The sequence below is a fragment of the Misgurnus anguillicaudatus genome, chromosome 23, assembly GCF_027580225.2.
Source record: "Misgurnus anguillicaudatus chromosome 23, ASM2758022v2, whole genome shotgun sequence".
NCBI lineage: Eukaryota > Metazoa > Chordata > Actinopteri > Cypriniformes > Cobitidae > Misgurnus > Misgurnus anguillicaudatus.
Window position 1 is genome coordinate 18,040,155 of NC_073359.2, and position 21,048 is coordinate 18,061,202.

At 38.5% G+C, this 21,048-nt stretch overlaps 1 protein-coding gene across 4 annotated transcripts in view; it reads left to right on the plus strand.

Moving 5' to 3' along the window:
- Positions 1 to 291: 291 nt before the first annotated feature.
- celf5a (cugbp, Elav-like family member 5a) overlaps positions 292 to 21,048 on the plus strand; it is a 290,692-nt gene continuing 269,935 nt past the window's right edge. The window contains exon 1 of one of the 4 annotated variants that reach the window (XM_055216725.2): positions 292 to 737. In XM_055216725.2, coding sequence (XP_055072700.2) covers positions 380 to 737 — 358 coding nt within the window. In that variant the 5' untranslated portion in view covers positions 292 to 379. The remainder of the gene's footprint in view (positions 738 to 21,048) is intronic. The other 3 variants (XM_055216723.2, XM_055216724.2, XM_055216722.2) reach the window with 3 other exon arrangements.

The following is a 21,048-nucleotide window of genomic DNA, read 5'->3' on the forward strand; positions in this document are numbered from 1 at the left end:
CTTTAGTAATATAAAAGATTTTTTCTGTCTAAAATCTGGTATTGCTTTCTATGTCTGTATTTTGTATACAGTTTAACAGGCTCAGCGTGCCTCCGATATATTAATATTGTTACTGTTGAACATATCAGTATTTAAATAATTTTTTTTCCTTAGCACGCTGACTTATAATGGCCCTAGTTGGACACTGGGTGTCGCTCAGGAGCAAAAAATGTCTCGTTTCCCTGTCTGTCTCCCCCACCCCCCTTTAACATCTACTGTCTGTGTGTGTATCGCCTAGAAAGTAAGTCTGTGTTTCCAGCTGACTGCTCGCTCGCTCTCTCTCAGTGTGTGTGTATGTGTGTGTTGTCATTATTATTATCCAGTCTGCTCCCAGCTCAGAATGGCCAGATTCACTCAGACTGAGACAAGAACGGAACAGCACCCACAGCCGCCCCATCCCGCATACTCCAGCCTGCTTTTCACTGGACCCGGGGCAGCAGCGACCCAACATCCACTCGTCCTTATCCCGCACCAGCACCAGTACGCTCAGTTCCCATTTCCTAAACCCATGAACGGGTCAGAATCCATCTCCATTCATCCGGAGAACGGCACCATGAAAGACCAAGATGCCATAAAACTCTTTATCGGGCAAATACCGCGAAACCTTGAAGAAAAAGACCTAAAGCCCCTATTTGAACAGTTTGGGAAAATCCACGAATTGACAGTACTCAAGGACCGCTACACCGGCATGCACAAAGGTAAACGCGTGAACTCATATCAGTGATTCTGATAGGAGCGCTGTGATTTTTTTTAATACTACAATAATTTCAGTGACACGTTAATATTATACGTGATGAATATAAGATTCTTTTGCACGAATTTATCCATGAATGGCGTATGCTTTATTTTGCGTAATATTTATATGCATGATGTTATATTTGTGTGGTCCACTGTCACGACACAAACACACACTGCTGAAATTTGGATGTTAGACCCACTATTACATTTAACTTACTTAACATCATAGTTTTGCACCTCAGTATTGCCTATGCATATTTATTTCATGTATTTAATTGTGGTTAATTTGTCGTGCTGTCTCAAAAACTGGGGCTCACCGGAAAAATCTTTTCTTCTTTATTTCCCCTGTCAAATGTTGCAAACGCCAACTAACGCGCGACACTGCAAAGGGTTTTAGTATGAGATCAAATTTGCACCAAACGCACGTTTGGTTGTGCGTCATTAAGTAAACTACTACGACCAGCGCGCTCTACATTGTGACGTGACGCTCCACTTTACGATTGATTGACATGGCAGACGTCATAAATCCCACGCAAACAAATAGACAATGACTAAAATTAAACCTCCATTTCGGTGTAATATGTCGACGTGGGCGACGTGTAAGTTGTTTTCCTCGAGCGATGTGTTTCTGAAACAAAATTTTCACATTTGTCTTAGTTAGTGTCAGTTGCTATTAAGCTTCATATCGGCGGCGTGTTTATAATTATGCTAATATGGCTGTATTTGCTCAAGCGCTCATCCACGATATTTACCCCCCTTGAGTAACACAGTTAGGGTTTAACTGTGGTAAACACGTCGACGTGATGATAATGTAGGCGATAGTGAGGTGAGTACATTTCACTGTATGGGAAAACTAACCTGGGCCTTAGCCAGTATTTTAGTCAATATATGACAATTGTTTACGTTTTGTGAAGTATTAGTTTTAGTGAGGATATAGAAACGTAAATTCTTACCACAAGTCGACCGTTCTGTCTATAAAAAAGGCGCCAATTCTGAGGAGAAATTGTACACCTGCACGAGCCCTTCAATCGAGCAGTCCTTGGGGATCAATGGGCGTCGTAGTGACATGGAAATTATTAAATTATTTGTGGTCTTAGCTTGTGTAACAAGTAATACAAGACAAAAACACAAGGGAGCATCCATTCTGAGTTGACAGTAAAGCTGGTATAGTATCTTGTCCAGTAGCCGAATTGGTTTAAAATATTAAGTTGGCATTTAAGGACTAGCATAACCTGGTGTTGGGCTAGGTCATATGGCTGATTTGAATCATTTTCTTCTAAATAATATAAAATAAGCAATTGTTTATGAAGCATTGTCTAATTTAAGTACTTAAAAATGTTAATGTTTGTTTAATAACGCTACAGATTTAATTTGATTTATTATGGGCTAATCAATGAAAAATTATATTTTCCCAGTCACATTCTGTATTTGATTGTGACATTATTCTGGCTATACATTGTTGTTAAATGGCAGATTTCTACATCATAGGCCCAGATTTGTTTGTACTTGAAACTACCTGATTTCACCCATGATGTAGTTGCCAGTGGGTGAAAAAACGGATATTGGTTTTTAAAGAACCATACCGAGTTATTTGTCCCCAGGATGGATGGTTTTTGTCATTTTATGGATTATTCTATAAGGGGATGTGAATATAAGTACAAGTCAGCATATCCTCATGCAATCTTGTGAGTAGGCTCAAAATGGAATGCATTGGTGATGTAGACCACCGGGGTTGTTGAAACGTTTGGCCTAAATGTGACAAAATGTGGCCTAATTGTTTAAGCAACAGATGCAAAAGTGAATGTTCGTCTCAATGCCGGTACTCATTCTGCATTGCACTTAAAGCCATGTATTTGCATATATGAAATATATAAAAGAATCCACAGAAGTAAATCCGATTTAAGTGGTTTAGCACAGCTGACACATTTGTGTTTTAAGAGGTTCTTCTTTCTTAAGAAATAATAAGTAGGCCTATAGAATGTGAGTTTGGGGAGGGAGGGGGTAAATGGGCAATAGGTGCGTACATTTTTCAGAGCTAAGTCAACCTGCTAATCCACTCAGGAAAACATAGCATTAGTTTGCTAAGCGTGGTAATAAAGCATGGCTGTAATGACTGGGGATTAGCGACTGTAGTTATTGTCTGAGGTTTCGGTCCCTCAGATCGGTTAGTTTGTCCCTTTACAGTGCCTGCTTTTTCGCAATTAAAGCACGCTGTACTTGTCTTACCCTGCGGTGTTCAATGTGAAAAAAACTATTGTGAGAGAGCTGTTCCTTGGGCCTAACAATTGCCGTCTCTTGATTTGTATTACCATGTGAACATTACGCCTTCAGGCTTCTCACCTGTATTCACTTGAGCTTGGCATTTTAATGTAGCAATTTAATGAAGTTGTGTGTGTGTGTGTGTCACTATATTCATATATAGTAAGGTGCTATTGACCGTTGTTATAGTAACGTGTTCATGTATTACACCTGCAGTTTGTCGATGCTGGAGCCGGCAAAGCTTTATGCCATATTTATAATCTTACATGCCGTGTGTAGACTAATAACAGATGAATAGACTATTGTTGCTTTGTTTTGAAAGCACCTTACTCCCATTTTACAGGTGAAGTTCAGGGATAAGCTAGTGTTCACCTTAATTTACAACGCAATGAACATTTGAACACTACAGACACACAGTTTCCCTATACGAAGCCTGATACGGAATATCCGACTGTTGTTAATGCAGACGCTTCGCCATCTGCTATTATGAGGTGTCAATAAGTAATAGCTGTCAAGGGGACAATTGTGCTAATGCATTTATGAGTGAAGGAGAAATAAGCTGAAAATCTCAGAAATAATCGTTGAAAATATAAAAAGGGTTTTAATATTTAGCAGTCCTCATGTGGACGGATTTAACTGCAGGGAGACTGCAAAGTCTAAAAGCCTGCTTGTGCAAAGCATATTTCTTAGACACAGAAATAGAAGATATTATTTTGAGATGGAAAAAGTAAGACATTTAAGATACATGTTAAAATACATCTGTTTAAACGAGAACGCTCAAGAGTGAAAATGTAAAAATATATTATCGGATGTGCCTTTTGTTTACACTGTGACTGCGTTTTTGGGGCTTAAAAACGCAAAAAAGTGAAACCACCCTCCAGAGTGGAAATCTTAAAAACGATCTACCGTTGCGTTACCGTCTAAATGGTGGCTCTCGTCACGTACGCGACGCGTTTACGTCACAGGCATACGCCAGTTCAGGAAAATAACAACAAACATGTCGGATTATTTCCATATGTCGGACTTTTAAGTTGCCAAACAAGTCTTTCCAGCAGTTGTACGAAATACTCACAGCTAGAATTTCTGATCAGAGAAGGTGCATTAATTACCTCCATTAAATTGTTGATGCGCCAATTCGTCGGAGTTAAACCAGACGGCTTTGGACGAGAACTGGGAGAACAAGAGGGTTGTACGCAGACGCGTGGACTTGGTGGTGTTGTGTGTCAGTGCTTCACATTGCCATATAACTACCTGGAGTGCATACTACATCGAATATCGCACACTTTTGCGTCACCATATGCACGCAGATTTCGCCCTCAAAATGCTTGTATAAACGCGGAATTAAAAGTAATAACACAATGCCATGCACGCGTTTTCTTTTCAGATCGTTTCTGTGTAAACGTAGCCTACGATTATTAAAGATATACCGTATTTTCCTGTCTATAAGCCAAATTTTTTTCATAACTTGGCTGGTGCTGCGTCTTATAGTCAGGTGCACCTTGTAAGTCAGTATGAATTCATTTTGACATTTATGAGGCAACATTACCGTCTACAGCCGCGAGACTCCGCCATATGCTGCTTCTGTACTTATGTAATTCAATGGATTCTGTAATGTGGAATGACTAGTATGCGAACTTCACGCTAGTTGGCTTGTTCGGTTAATTTAGCCTATTTAACCTTCCAGGTAAGTTCTGTATGCTACGGTTTATCGTTTAAAGGTGCAGTGTGTAATTTTTAGAAGGATCTCTTGACAGAAATGCAAAATAATATGCAAAACTATATTATCAGTGGTGTATAAAGACCTTTCATAATGAACCGTTATGTGTTTATTGCCTTAGAATGAGACCTTTTTATCTACATACTGAGGGTCTCCTTACATGGAAGTCGCCATTTTGTGCCGCCATGTTTCTATAAAAACTAGGGCTGTCAAAACATTAATTGCATCCAAAGTAAAAGTTTGTGTTTACATAACATATGTGTGTGTACTATTATTTATATATAAAAACACACACAATCATGTATATTTAAGATTTTTTTATATTTATATATAAAATATTTATATTTCTATATAATATAAATTATATAAATGTATATTCAGTATATAAATGCAAATATTTATTAAACATATACATGAATGTGTGTGTATTTATGTATACGTTATATTTACACACAGTACACACACACATGTTATGTAAACACAAACTTTTATTTTGCATGCGATTAATCGCGATTAATCTTTTGACAGCCCTAATAAAAACCCTAATGGACAAACTTGTTTTACTAAGTTGTCTCAGATGACATGTTTATCCAGTGGCGTCTACCGTAGCTTCTCTATGTGATTAAAAAACGAGGGGTAAGCAGTGGACTAAGCCATTGGTTGCAATTCACCAGCTCCTCACCACTTGATGCCGCTAAAATTTACACACTGCACCTTTAAATAACTGATAATATTACTTTAACGTACAGACATCTATTCAGCCTGCTGTTCTGTCTGCTATTGTTTAGTTGAATAACTCGCCTTTCCAGATTAAATGTCTGTTCTTTGGCTTGGATTTTGTGAAATAATTTTCTAAATAAACACAATGTATAGGCACTGTGACTTACATATGTTATTTCGTCTTAATGACGCATTTTTGAATAATGCGGCTTATACTCGGGTGCGGCTTATAGTCCGGAAAGTACGGTAGCTTATGAAGTGGTTAAGTGTTTTTGGCTTTGGGAATCAAGTATAGCTTCTTTATGGCTTAAAAGTAGTCTGACAGTCTAAACACCCAAATGTGTGTAAATACTCTGGTACACAACAAGGCTGCTTCATAAAAAATGCAATGCTTCAGCCTCTCTCAGGCAGGAACCGTTGATGTGAATGTCAAAATGAAACTTCCCCTTCTCCACCGGTGAGGTTTGCTTTTAACTCTCTTTTTATATGAACTGGCCACTTAGCTCCCCTTTACCTGTCTTTAGATGAACTTTCCTCCATACGGAGGATGCTATTTCTTTCTTTAAATGGAAAATATGTGTTTTTAAGGCTATTTCCATTCATCAGCAGATGGCACTTACTGTACAGTATAAAGTAGACATCCCTCTGTGGAAAGAGGTTCAATGACCCTGCGTAACCCCTCGTTTTATGTGGGCCGAGCATAAAACACAAAAAGAAAGTTATTGATGCGCTATTCTGAGATACAGCAAATCTCTCCCTAGTGACTGTCTTTATGGAAGATAATAACCCAATCTTGGTAATGTTATTTGGTAATAGAAACCCCACTAAATTCCCTGTACATAATGCTGTGTGTTTTGGTTTTAAAACATTACTCGCGTCACTGTGACATCAGAACAGCAACAGTGAGTGCGTTTACATGCACAGAAAAAGCAGATAACTCTCAAAAATATGCTTATTATAGAAAACTGTTTTCATGCGTTGACATGCAAATCAATAAACCGGCTATGCAGACAACTGCGTTTACATGGGAATGGAGATTTCTCGCAGGCAGTGACGTCACTGCCTATAGTACATAATAGTCGTTCAAAAAGCCGACGGCATATCTGTCTTAAGCTATACTGCTGTATCTCTCTCATGTCTGCAGAACCTGTAAATGTAACATGAGCTTCTATTTTCGCAGTTTCTCTGCCAACTGCTTTAGTCGAGTGACGCATTTTATGCATTACTTTGCGCTTACTTCCGCGTGAAGATAAACTTCATCTGGCATGCGCACATGGATAAAACCGCGAAAAAGAGCAGGTTAAGGTGTTTACATGCCACGCGACATCAGGGTAATGAGCAAAAAACTACCTCTGCCGGTCGGTTTTTGCTTACACCGTTTATTGGCTTTCCCTGATAAAAGAAAACCATTTTACGCGTTTACATGACCCCACACTTTATCCGTTTATTAAGCATAGTCGGTGCACACCGAGGTCGAAGTGCTGCAAACTAAGTGCTCTTCCAGCATACAATATAGTTCTCATTTTTTATCTGCTTAAAAATCGTCACGTTTTATTTTGTGCCACTACACTTACTCGTGTAACTACTCATGTAACTCTTTAAATAGGGAAAACATGGAAGTGTTTGGTGGCCTTTAAATTCATCTCAGTTTGGAGCCATAGGAATGAATGGGGCTAGGCTAAATGCTAACACATTCACAACACGCTGTATAAAGATTAAGTGCACACATTGAACAAATATTGGTATGTATTAATTTGTCTGAGGTAAGAACATAGTAAAATATTGAAAAACGGTGGTGTTTTCCTTTAATTTTTTACATTTATAACAACTCCTTACTAGTCAAGAAAGTTGAAATTAATTGTAAATGGAATTTTGCAAGCAATTTTTAACAGTGTAATTTTAACATTTTGAAGATCACTTCACTATAACGTAAAGTTTACATTTTACTTTACATTTATGTTCTGCTCTCTAAAATTTTACGGATTCATATAGTAGGAGATTTGTAAGCTTTATGCAGTAACGCAATAATAAATGAACTGTAAAGGCGAACCATGACAGAAAAATATTAATATACTGTATATGATGCACAAGAATGGACATTTTAGAAATTAGGCTGTTGAAGTATTGTGATTTTTTTCAAGACGTTCATTGGTGAAAGGGAAAATAAATGAACGTTTGGCATGGTTGACTAATAAGCAGCAAAAGGAGTTTTCCGTTGCGCTTGATGAGAACGGCTCGGAAATATGTAAATGCCTCATTGGAATTTGTGCCGAAAAGCCTTTTCCCCGGTTTCCTTTGATCTTGGGATGGAGGGCATGGCCATTATGTCAGTCAGAGAGCTGTGACAAATGCCACGCACACACACACACACACACACACACACACACACACACACACACACACACACACACACACACACACACACACACACACACACACACAGGGCTGTAGTGGGCAGGGAAAAATGACAGCAAAGCAGAGGGCTAAGCACAATAAATGAACACACTGAGAGAGATTGAGTGTTTGTCAGAACCTCTGAAAACAAATGGTGCCTTTAATCCCGAGGCATCGGTAGAAGTGATGAGCCCTTCTGACAGGATAGGAGAGGCAGATCCAACCCAGTAGACGAGAGAAAGCGGAAAACAATAGGATTTAATATAAAGGGGGAGGTATGGAGGAGCAGATGTTAGACAGTATCACATCATGTTAAAAGTGAGATGACTCCGCATATAAACAAGATCTCATTGGTATTTAAAGGTACTTGAAGTGGTAGGAACGTTCTAGCTAGTGGTGATACAATCATATGTAGATGTGTTGCTTTAGTGCTTTAGATTCTTGTATTTAAAATCTGTTTGGTTTTTACAGTTTAAATAAAGAAGAGGTCATGTACAGTATGTAGTAGTTTTGTTATTGTAGATTTAGTTGCAGTCAGATTATGAAATAATTATGCTTAGAACATTGTGTACCACAAAGAGGCTGGCAACAGAAAACGTATATGTTTAAATTGGGACAGGGCTCTTGGTGGTCCCAAGCAGCTTTAAAATTGGATAAATAAAACCGTATCTTAGTGTTCCTGTAGCTCAAATGGTGGAGCATTAAAGGAGACTTTCACAAGACTTTTTAAAGATGTAAAATAAATCTTTGGTGTCCCCAGAGTACCCCCAAATGTGTGAAGTTCTAGATCAAAATGTTACACGGATAATTTATTATCACATATACATTTGCCACTTTGTAGGTGTGAGCAAAAATGTGCTGTTTTGGGGTGTGCCCATTAAAATGCACATGAGCTGATCTCTACACTAAATGGCATTGCCGTGTTTGGAATAGTGCAGATTTAGGGGAGGTATTATCCCCTTCTGACATCACAAGGGGAGCCAAATTTTAATGAGCTATTTTTTTCACATGCTTGCAGAGAATAGTTTACCAAAACTAAGTTACTAGGTTGTTATTTTTCGTGTTTTCTATGTTAATAGAACCACTGGGGACCCAGTTATAGCATTTAAACATGGAAAAAGGCAGATTATCATGGAATGTCCTCTTTAACATCACATGCGTTCTGTGATATTACATGACTGTTGTGATTAAACAGACGCTGTGTCCAAAACTAGGGCTCTGTTGAAAAAAACGATTCACCAATTCTGAATCAATTTTCATATTAATTTCTAAAGATTGATCCGTAATTCAGAGGATCGATTTAATAATTAATAACTTAAACTTGCCACGTCATTGAATTCACGCATGCATGGAAGGACATTAAAACAACGAACATGGCTCTCAGTAACGTTAAGCAAGCGGTTGTTTTGAAAACTGTAATTCAGGTAACAGCTGAAAAAAATGCTTTTTTCAAAAACACTTATCTAAAGATCGGATTGGATCGAATCGAATCGAATAATGATAATCGATTCAAAATCTTGAGAATCGGAATAAAATCGATTCTTGAAATTTGAATCGAAACCCAGCACTATCCAAAACCGCCTACTTCGATACTATATAATGATGAAAAGCAGTAGCCAAGGCGAGTAGTTTGTCCAAATTCATAGTATTCGAAAAACAGTAGGCGGAAAGTACCCGGATGACCTACTACTGTACTTCAGGTATGATCCCAAAGTGTTTATTCGATAAACGCTTTATTATCCCGTGTTTATAAAAAAATCCCAAAAGGGTAACGCGGCTCTATTCGAATGCAAATACATAATAAACATCTGTTCCTTGTGGTTAAATAGAGGTTGTTCAATGTCATTCTAGTTAACGACTTGTTGTTATGACGACGTATGTCACGTGATGTATCAATGTGGCGGATGTAGTACGTCCATATTCATACTATCCATATTCATACTATATAGTAGATGTGCGTGGGGCAAAAACTAACGCGGGGTTAGTTAGTTGTAACACGGACTGTTTACATTGTTGCACAAGGTTGAGCGTTTTGTTTTTCCGTTATTTTTTTCACACTGCCAAAAGACTATCTTCCGCAAATAATTGGAAATGTATAATGTTTTCCCAGAGAGTTCTTGATGAACGAGTTTTTGATGTCATGTAAGTAAATTTTTTCATTATGGGTTTTTTTCGGTTTCTAAGTTGGTTGTGTAAGATAGCAAATCCAATGCTATGTCATATTAATCAGCGTCTTGTTGACTAAAACATAGTATAGTTTTGAAAATATGTCTGCAGCTCTTAGCAACTTTTTTGGTGGGCTTGAAAATATTTTGACCCAGCGGGTTAATTGTAATGCTGTGTTACAACTACCCCCACAGCAGTAACGATATGAAAACCGCTAACGTTAGCGTAATTCTTGCCGTTGTTTTAAATAGGCTACACAAATGATCGCTGGCTGCCAACAAAATAAATGTGCCTGTCTTTTTAAAAATTTTTGTTCATATATTTAACCCTGGAGAACCCACAGGTCAAATTTGGCCAATGTTAATTGATGCTTAATTGAGAAGGGTTCTTGGGTTCTCCAGGGTTAATATTGATTAAGGTCACGTCAAAGATTGAAATCATAATGAAATGAATGGCTAAAATCAGAATTTGATGCTCATTATCTCTGAATTTGATTTTGAAACTGTAGTATGGTTATTACAGACTAGGTCACATATGACAAAAATGTTTTATAATTGTGCTGCTTTTTTTCACATATTTAGACATTTGTATCCATTTATAATTGAACTATTGAAAAGGGCTGGATGAATGAATACAGTGTGGATTCCTGTCTATTATAGACAGATATATAAACAATATCTACTTCAAGTATATAGACAAAATAGTATTCAAATATTTGCCTGCAAAATTAATTTTTAGCAAGTGTTACAATTAACCCCACCTATAGGGTAAGTTATAATGTTTGCACTTCTGTCACGTTTGGTGTAACTGTCCAAGAATGATAAGTACTAGAAACAAACTGTAAATGTTCATTTGTAGCAGAGATGTGCGTTTAAAAATATAATTAATCAAACTCAAATATTTTTTTAATGATTGAGCCAAAACCAAAAAGTGTTAGGTTGTGCCCCGCTCTCACCTACCTACTGTTTTAACGGTTGTTGAGTACTTCATCGAATTCAGTACCTACCGTCACAGTATGCGATTTTAGATCCACATTCTGTGACATCAAATGTTCTGTGACATCACATGTAACAAAACAAGCATTCTGTGACATCAAATGTTCTGTGACATCAAATGTACTGTGACATCACATGTAACAAAACAAGCATTCTGTGCCATCAAACCAATTCTCTACCAAGGGTCTGGAAATCTTTGGCATTATTCTTGTACACCGAAACCCTGTACCAGACCACAGAGCGTAGCACAGGGGTTATTAAAGATAATACTCTTTGTAAGGGGTAAGGTTGCTGTTTTTATTTTAGCATTGACAAGTCATGCTGTGACACGAGCGTAGCTGAAAGGTGATCCGGGAGAAGACGTTATTAGTGAGTTTGTGGGACCCGTCGGGGATGTGCGGAGAGGCCTGCTTCTCAGCACAGCTATTAATAGAAATCTGTGGTATTTCCGAAAATAGGTTAAGCTGCCAGTGCTGGCATCACAACTCGCCTGCCAGCCCCTCTAAAGACGGGGAGAAAAAGAGACAGATGTAGCCCACTGAGAAAGCTTCTTTTTTTCAAGGGAGTCTTTGTTCCACTGTACTGGACTGCGTGCAACATAAGTCTGGTGTTGTCTGAGTAAGGACTTCCCGGCGTGCTGCAAGACATCTGTAACAATGTCACGTCTCAGTACTTTAAATTCAAAACGTAACAACTGATCTGTATAACTTGTTGTGCTGTATGATGACAAACAAGTTTTTGCATATGGATTAGGGATAGCTTTTTTGGTATGCATAGAAGGATATCTCTCAAATTCATTCTCACATTAATTAAGAATTTTACATTGTTTAAACCGTAACTGTAGTGTCAGTGAAAATTGATTTGGTGTAGTTATTTTGTTTAGTATCACACTGTACACACACACACTGTACACACACACATACACACACACACAAGCAACAAAGTCACGTACATAGTCTAATCTTTTCTAGCTGCGTCGCCACAAAAGTAACTTTTAAAGTAATTAAATCATTGTGAATGCAACCCAATAATTATACTACCATGATCATTCATCCTTACGAGCTTAAATTACACAATATTTTGTGATTCATGTTAAGGACCTACATCCATATAACTTTGCTCCAGTACATCCCGAGGTTTGGGACATTTAGAGGTGGCGGCCTTAATTAAGGTTTACAGGTTATGCTAGCGCAGCGCATACATTACAAGGCTCATTAGAAAGTCATTAGGTGAGGGCAGGGACAATGCTGTTGTCTGGACAGTAACTGAGAGAGAGCTTTAGAGAAATTCAACCCACTTTTCTTTGTTAAACAGTCAACACTGTAAGCCCTATGTGTTTACACTGACAGCGGTTTTATCACTGGAAGTTGCAAGGTCACTTTGTTGTTGGTCACTAGTAGGCGGTCCAGCCAATGGATGCCTTTAAATGATTGGTTGGAATGTAGAGCTGGGTATCGTTTCAGATGTTCCTGATCGATTCGATTCCGATTCTCGATTCAATTTTCGATTCTGGTTCTCGGGTAGGTTTTTATACTCGATTCTCGATTCAACTCAATGAATATAGATTTAATACAAATACTATATTAATAAAAAAGAACAGTGAACAGGAGTTTACAAGTGGATAATTAGATTAAAGTTAATCTTACGTTAAATGTTTGTAGAAATAAATATGAAAGAAAAAAATCAATTCTGCTCTTTGAGAATCGATTTTTATTAGACCACGTTTTAAAAAACGTTTAATCGGAAAATCGATTTTTTGCCCTGCCCTATAGGAATGTCTTATCACAAATGAGATGATGAGAAAGTTAGACAAGAAATACATTATTCACCATCAAAATGAACATAATTCGAATCGCAGTGCATAATTCATCTTATATGATGAAAAACATGTCATTATCATCACTTCTCTAGTTTGTCAAGTCGCTGGACTCGACCACCACATCTATGTGCCACTAGACTTTGTTTATCATGTTATGTGCGAATGATTCAATGAATAATCAGCCAAAGTCCGCATATTCATGCGGGGGCCGGATTTTTTCAAATACGTCACACTTTCGCCGCATAAATTCCGTGCGCAAAATATGCGGGCTTGCATGATTTCATATTCCCCACATTTTCGTAGCAAAAAGTAATATCTTAGCAGAAATTGAAAAATTTTGCATTTACTTCACACAAGCTCAGCCATGTCCCCTGTTGCCATGGGAGCATTATGAAGTGATGTAATTACGCGACCGCAGTTTTTGCAAGTTCCCGCAGTTTTTGGTTTTTGCAAGTTCCCGCAGTTTTTGCAAGTACCCGCAGTTTTTGTTTTTTGCAAGTACACGCAGTTTTTGTTTTTTGCAAGTTCCCACAGTTTTTGCAAGTACCCGCAGTTTTTGTTTTTTGCAAGTTCCCGCAGTTTTTGCAAGTTCCCGCAGTTCCCGCAGTTTTTGCATGTTCCAGCAGTTTTTGCAAGTTCCCGCAGTTTTTGCAAGTTCCCGCAGTTTTTGCATGTTCCCGGAGTTTTTGCATGTTGGCGCGGTTTTTGGATGTTGACGCTGTTTTTGCATGTTGGCGCAGTTTTTGCAAGTTGCCGCAGTTTTTGCAAGTTGCCGCAGTTTTTGCAAGTTGCCGCAGTTTTTGCAAGTTGCCGCAGTTTTTGCAAGTTGCCGCAGTTTTTGCAAGTTGCCGCAGTTTTTGCAAGTTGCCGCAGTTTTTGCAAGTTGCCGCAGTTTTGCAAGTTGCCGCAGTTTTTGCAAGTTGCCGCAATTTCATCGCATAAAATTGCATACATTTCCAGCATATTCCATCGCATTTTTTAAGAAAACCTGCCGCAAGATCAAGGATTTTTACCCGCAACAATCAAAATTTTGCATTTACTTCACACAAGCTCAGCCATGTCCCCTGTTGCCATGGGAGCATTATGAAGTGATGTAATTACGCGACCGCAGTTTTTGCAAGTTCCCGCAGTTTTTGTTTTTTGCAAGTTCCCACAGTTTTTGCAAGTACCCGCAGTTTTTGTTTTTTGCAAGTTCCCGCAGTTTTTGCAAGTTCCCGCAGTTTTTGCAAGTACCCGCAGTTTTTGCAAGTTCCCGCAGTTTTTGCAAGTTCCCGCAGTTTTTGCAAGTACCCGCAGTTTTTGCAAGTTCCCGCAGTTTTTGCAAGTTCCAGCAGCTTTTGCAAGTTCCCGCAGTTTTTGCAAGTTCCCGCAGTTTTTGCAAGTTGCCGCAATTTCATCGCATAAAATTGCATACATTTCCAGCATATTCCATCGCATTTTTTAAGAAAACCTGCCGCAAGATCAAGGATTTTTACCCGCAACAATCAAAATTTTGCATTTACTTCACACAAGCTCAGCCATGTCCCCTGTTGCCATGGGAGCATTATGAAGTGATGTAATTACGCGACCGCAGTTTTTGCAAGTTCCCGCAGTTTTTGATTTTTGCAAGTTCCCGCAGTTTTTGCAAGTACCCACAGTTTTTGTTTTTTGCAAGTTCCCACAGTTTTTGCAAGTACCCGCAGTTTTTGTTTTTTGCAAGTTCCCGCAGTTTTTGCAAGTTGCCGCAGTTTTTGCAAGTTGCCGCAGTTTTTGCAAGTTGCCGCAGTTTTTGCAAGTTGCCGCAGTTTTTGCAAGTTGCCGCAGTTTTGCAAGTTGCCGCAGTTTTTGCAAGTTCCCGCAGTTTTTGCAAGTTCCAGCAGCTTTTGCAAGTTCCCGCAGTTTTTGCAAGTTCCCGCAGTTTTTGCAAGTTCCCGCAGTTTTTGCAAGTTCCCGCAGTTTTTGCAAGTTCCCGCAGTTTTTGCAAGTTCCCGCAGTTTTTGCATGTTCCCGCAGTTTTTGCATGTTCCCGCAGTTTTTGCAAGTTCCCGCAGTTTTTGCAAGTTCCCGCAGTTTTTGCAAGTTCCCGCAGTTTTTGCAAGTTCCCGCAGTTTTTGCAAGTTCCCGCAGTTTTTGTTTTTTGCAAGTTCCCGCAGTTTTTGCAAGTTCCCGCAGTTTTTGCAAGTTCCCGCAGTTTTTGCAAGTTCCCGCAGTTTTTGCAAGTTCCCGCAGTTTTTGCAAGTTCCCGCAGTTTTAGCAATTTCCCACAGTTTTTGCAAGTTCCCAAAATTTTTTGCAAGTTCCCGCAGTTTTTGAAAGTTCCTGCACTTTTTGCAAGTTCCCGCAGTTTTTGCAAGTTCCCGCAGTTTTTGCAAGTTCCCGCAATTTTATCGCATAAAATTGCATACAATTCCAGCATATTCCATCGCATTTTTTAAGAAAACCTGCCGCAAGATCAAGGATTTTTACCCGCAACAATCACAAAAAAACGGAATTTTTCTGGAAGGACTGAAAAACGATTTATGAATAGGGCTGCACGATATCGACGAAAAATGCTGTATGTGTTAACTTGCTTTAAGATGCGATAAATTATATGCAATACAAAAATGCTTCAAGTTTGTAAAATCTATTTTAAATTATGAATATTATATAACAAACATGGATTTCACATTTTTCTGATCATCTCCCACACATCAAAACACACAAGCACTCATTTTCTTTTTGCTAAAACTTTGGCTATACATAACCTATTATTAAAATTAGTATTAAAGTATTAAAATTGTTTAATGCAAACTATTGTGGTATTTCTAGAACTTTGATATATTGTACAGCCCAACACTGTCGAGTAAAAATTGTCAAAAAATGGTCCCTAGCTGTCACTGAGGTGGTACCCTTTAAAAGGGTCCACAATTTAGGTACAGAAATGTATACATTTGGTACTAATATGTTCATTTGAGGTACTAATTTGCACTTTTTAGTACCAATACAGTATATACATCTGAGGTACTAATACGAACTTGTTAGGTACAAAAATGTACTTTCGAAAGGGTACCACACCAGTGACAGATAGGAACCATTTATTGCCCTTTTTTTTGACAGTGCACTAAAAATGGTTTCTAGTGTGAACATGGCTTTAGACAAGCACTCTCAAAATTCTTCTGTGGTTCTGGTGTATGCTATATAAATTCATGAGCTTTTGTGTTCTAGCTAACCGCACAACAGTTAAAAGTCCTTTGTTCTCAAAGCTAAACTTAAACGTGTGGGGGGAAAAGTTCAAGGTGTAAATGACAGGAAAGCTTGCAAAGTGCTCAGGCGAGAACGAGGAGAATTAGGGCACGGGAGCAGATTTAGCGGCAGGGCCTTCGCACTTAACAGGCACCTTACAGTTCATGGCTTGCACACAATTATAAGGGGGCGCTGGGGGGGCAGAAGCAATGGTGTGAAGGCTTAGCACTACTAGTTAAAAAAAACAGCAAATAGGGACTGTCAAGAGTGGAGGGGGGTTGGCACATTCAACTCAGTTTGCTTAATTACAATACTGCGCCGACTCTCTACAGTACCAGAACGTGAAGCTTTACGTCGTTCCTTAGACCCGCAGGCCTCATGGGTCTCTGTCGATATGATTGCTTATTAGCAGAGGGGTTAAATGTCATTTCTTAACTGGAATAGAGAACAGTAATTTTGCTGGCCATAGCTACATTTAGAGTTTTGAATTTTTATTCTTTTGTGATTCGCGCAAAACCTTTTCCTAGCCTGAGTTAAGAATTTTCCAAAAAGCATCTTGTGTGTTTTATTGGAAGGAAGGAATATGACCTTCTGTATAAGGGAGTTATGGCCTTGTAACAAATTAGCTAGCATTTAATTAGTCTCTCATCCTCTTTAAAAGCCAGTTGCACTGGCGTTATGTCTGATCCCTATTTAGATGACGGACTTTGTACACTGAAAAACTAAGCGGAAGAAGAAGAACCCCAGTTTAAGAATAATGTTAAAGAAATGTGTTTTCATTTTTATTAAAACCTTTAAAAGCCTTTTTCTTTCAGTCATGGAAGTTAAAATAGCAGGCTTTTAATTGCTGTAAATGTATTGATATCCTACATAATCATTGTAACCTCATAAAATAATTTGCAAATATGCAAGAAAAGGTTTGTACTCTATCTCTTTGTCATTTTTGTTTGTATTTTTAAAGAATTTACAAACGTGCAGAGAGCCGAAGCGTTTCAGCACTCGGACAGCACCATGGGATTTTTAAAAAGCATTATTTAAAATGTTTCCAATCTCACCATATCCACAGGTACAGAGTCATCATATCCAATAAATCCGTGGGGTAGCATTTAAAAAACATTTAAAAATAGATGCATTAGTTTAATGCAAAGCATTTATTTACTTACCAGGCTACAGGTGAAGCAGCTCTTTACCCCTTCTAACGCCTCATACTCGGTCCTCATTCATCTATGTGATAAGCAAACCCGCGTTTTCGTCCCGTTTATAGGCGCATATTACTAACGCACTCTTTAAATCACAAAAAACATATTGTGCCATTGACTTTAAACTTTAGACCAGGTTTTAGTTGGTCAATGGCGTAGTATATTTTAGTTGCCTCAAAATAGCAACACGCCAACTATACGCCTGAACACACCTTTTTTTCAGCCCATGGGCGCAACATTGGACGCAAATGCATTTGCTATTTAAACAGCGTGGCGTTAAATGTGAAAATGATCATTGCGCCGGGTTTAAACTAGCAAAAGACACTTGCGTCACACATTGCGCCACATTGTGCCAGTTGTATGATAGAGCCCACAGTCTGTAAGTTAACTCCTGTTAGCATTGCATTGCTAGCGAATCTTTCAAACATGGTAAGGAGTGTAACATTTCCGTCTGACGTTAGAGGTATTCAGGCCAACGTACAGATTAGCTGGCCAATCAGGGACACAGGACTTTTCAGATCAATGAGTTTTGTACAAAATCATTGCGTTTGAAGAAGGCATGGATATCTGGAGCTACAAAAATGTACGATATGTGGAAAATAATGTGTTTTTTAACCATAAATAGGGCCCTATAATTTCCGCGATCACGGAATCGCGGACGGAATCGCGGAATTGGCTAATTAACACGGAATCTAGTATTAACGCGGAATTTTGCGGAATTTTACATATTTTGAATAAAATTATGTTTTTGTGTGGGAGACGAACGTATGTCTGGGGGAAATGCAGACCGGGGGAAGTAAATCTGGGCGACACGCACCCTCCCGTTGTTTCAGACCCCCTCCCGTTGTTTCAGACCCCCTCCAAACACTGAAACCATGGCGAAGCGGCTCTCCACGACTCTGCTTTCGTCAGCGAAAAAATTAAGAAATTTGACGCTAAGCACTTTATTCCGAGCAGGTCTCACATGACTTTTATGTGACCGGAGAACTGTTATTTTGGAAGTTTTGTCAACACTGTTCACGGTGAGCGCAAATATACATGCACTCTCTCATCCACGTCTGTCTCACTGTACCTCTCTCACGTGCACGCGCTCACGCATCTGTCCGAAGTGCGAACACAAATCCTCATGTATTAGTTCAGTTTTATGCATTTTAAGCGAGCTGAGGCAAAGTAACTATCCCTCGCATTTAAAATATAATCATCTGGATCATGGCGCCGCTCTCTGTCTCTCTTTCCCTCTCACATGCAAAGAGCTGCGTGCTCATGCTGTCCTAAGTCAGATCACTATCCTGTGTATGTTTGTAAAGTTATATGCATTTCAAGCGATTGTGTATAAAATATGGATCGCGTTCCGCTGGATTGATGTGTTTAAGGCACTTCTGAAGGCACCACTGCTTTGACACCTTGTTGTAGCCTCCTGCAACAACACTAAAGACAATGCATTGAATTGAGTTGTGTGTGCGCGTGCGTGTGTATGTGCGTGTGTAAATGCATCTTTTATAGTCATTAAGTAATCCTGTTATCCAGTTTTTCCCCAAATCATTTACATTTTAATCATTAACATTAAAGGCACACTCTTTTTATGACTAAAATAAAAGTAAAGGGTAAAAAATATAATTGCCAAAAATTAAAACGGATAAAACGGAATTTGCAAAAATTAAAACGGAGAAAACGGAATTTGGGAAAAAATAAAACGGAATTTGGGAAAAAATAAAACGGATTTTATAGGGCCCTACATAAACCATGCAAACGCATTTTTTTTATACCAAATACAAATACATTGCTGTTTTTAGCAATGAAATAGGTGCACTTTAAATGAGACACATAGAAAATATAATTATGTTCCCAGACCTTTGTTTCATACTCGCATTAAAATGTTTTATCACAAACCAATGAACTACCTTAAGAAAATAAGAATGAAATTATCTTCAATTTCAAACTACAACGCATAGCTTTTTAACTGTGCAGCTACCTTTGTTAATTATTAAATCCTGTTTGATCAAACAATAGAGATTGTTATCAAACAATGCGGTAGATCATTTTCATAGTCTGTCCTCTGGGTGATGTGTCAGCAGTTTCCCTGCGTGATCTTTTAATGTCGAGTTTCAAATAATTTCATCATGCAGCCCAAAATTTCAAGGCTGGTATGCAACAGCGTGCCAGTAATACGTGTTTGGATTCCAATTATGAAGTTTGTGTTGCCCATGAGCTTCACTCGCATATTACAATATGCCTTCTAGAGTGTAGAAACCCTTTAAAATTGAAATTGTTTATTTCTCTCTATCTATTTTATTGTTCCTTTTCTCTCTTTCTCACAATTCTTTCGCTAATACTATTATCATCTGATTTATTCTTTGCAATCCTTTGCGAATGCATTCTGAATGCATCTAATTTGTTGTCTGAGTAACTGCAAGGTCAGATGGTTGGCACAGATCAATGTATTGGCGGGTGGAATTGATACATAACAAAACTGTAATGTTTGCAAATGTGGGCGTTTTTTAATGTAGCTAGCTAGCCATATGAATGGGTGTATATGTGGATGCATTTATATTCTGTTTAAGCTTATTTTTTTTGCATCATTTCTGGCAGTGTGTCATGGGTAGCCACGGCTTATTTCGGCTGGCTAGAATCTGGGTGCTCCGGATAGGAATGGACAGATTAGCTCACACATACACACAGACATGTGCACAAACAGGGAATGGCACACAAGCTCATCCAGTATAAAGTGGACCGGACAGACTTCCCCATGTTAGAAAATAAACTGTCTGCATTTACCTTGTCCACGGGGACACCTTAAGGTACCTCTGGCCCTGTCATCGTAAGAGATGCGGAGTGCTTTGTGCTGGCTTGTTTTTTCTGAGCTGGCGAGTGGCGATGGTTGTTGAGTACAGTATTGTGGTGTGTGGATGTGAAACATGAATTCAGTGAAGACTAGCAAACCTAGTACTCACGGTGTAGTACAAAGTCACTTTCTCGAACATTCATTCTTACTGTCCATTGGTGGTGAAAGACAGCTTTAGTCAAATGGTAAAATCCATTGCAAGCTTTAGAAAAGAACTCTCCTGTAAGCACTTGAATTTACCATATTATGAAAATATTTATTATCTACTAATTCTAAGTCATTTTTATGGAATAGCAGAGTGCTGTTTTCTCATTGTTTATAATGTGCTGTCATATACAATGAAAGCGGATGGGGACCATGTGCTGTCAAGGTCCAAAAACCTCTATAAAACCTTCATAGATGTAGTACAAATGATTGATTTGTTCCAGCTCCTATGTAGTTATATGGCAGCTTTGTGTGAGGAACAGATTGAAATGTGTTACTTTTCAATGAAAACCTATAGCCTTGAAAATACGGCCGTGGTCAAAATGAAAATAACAGCCTGGTATTTTCCTATAAACTAAAAAAAATGATACAAAAGAAATGTAGTGATATAGGTTTGAAAGACATGATGGTAAGCGTTTTCATTTTAAAGGAATACTCACCCCCATTTCATACAAGATGTTTATGTCTGTCTTTGTTCAGTCAAGAAGAAATTTTTTGAGGAAAATATTCCAGGATTTTTCTCAATTTAATCCAGTTGTTAAGTCTGACAACACGCGCCGCTTCCAGGTCCAACCGCTCAAAGATGTCATAGAGAAATAACAATACATATACACTGCAATACACTTGTATCATAATGAAAAACTTTCAAAAACACCCGATCCTAATTTTTATCTCCATAACAAAATCCGAGTTGACCAGACATGGATTTATGGACATGTATTTTTTATGAATTATTAATATATTGCTGTATTTGA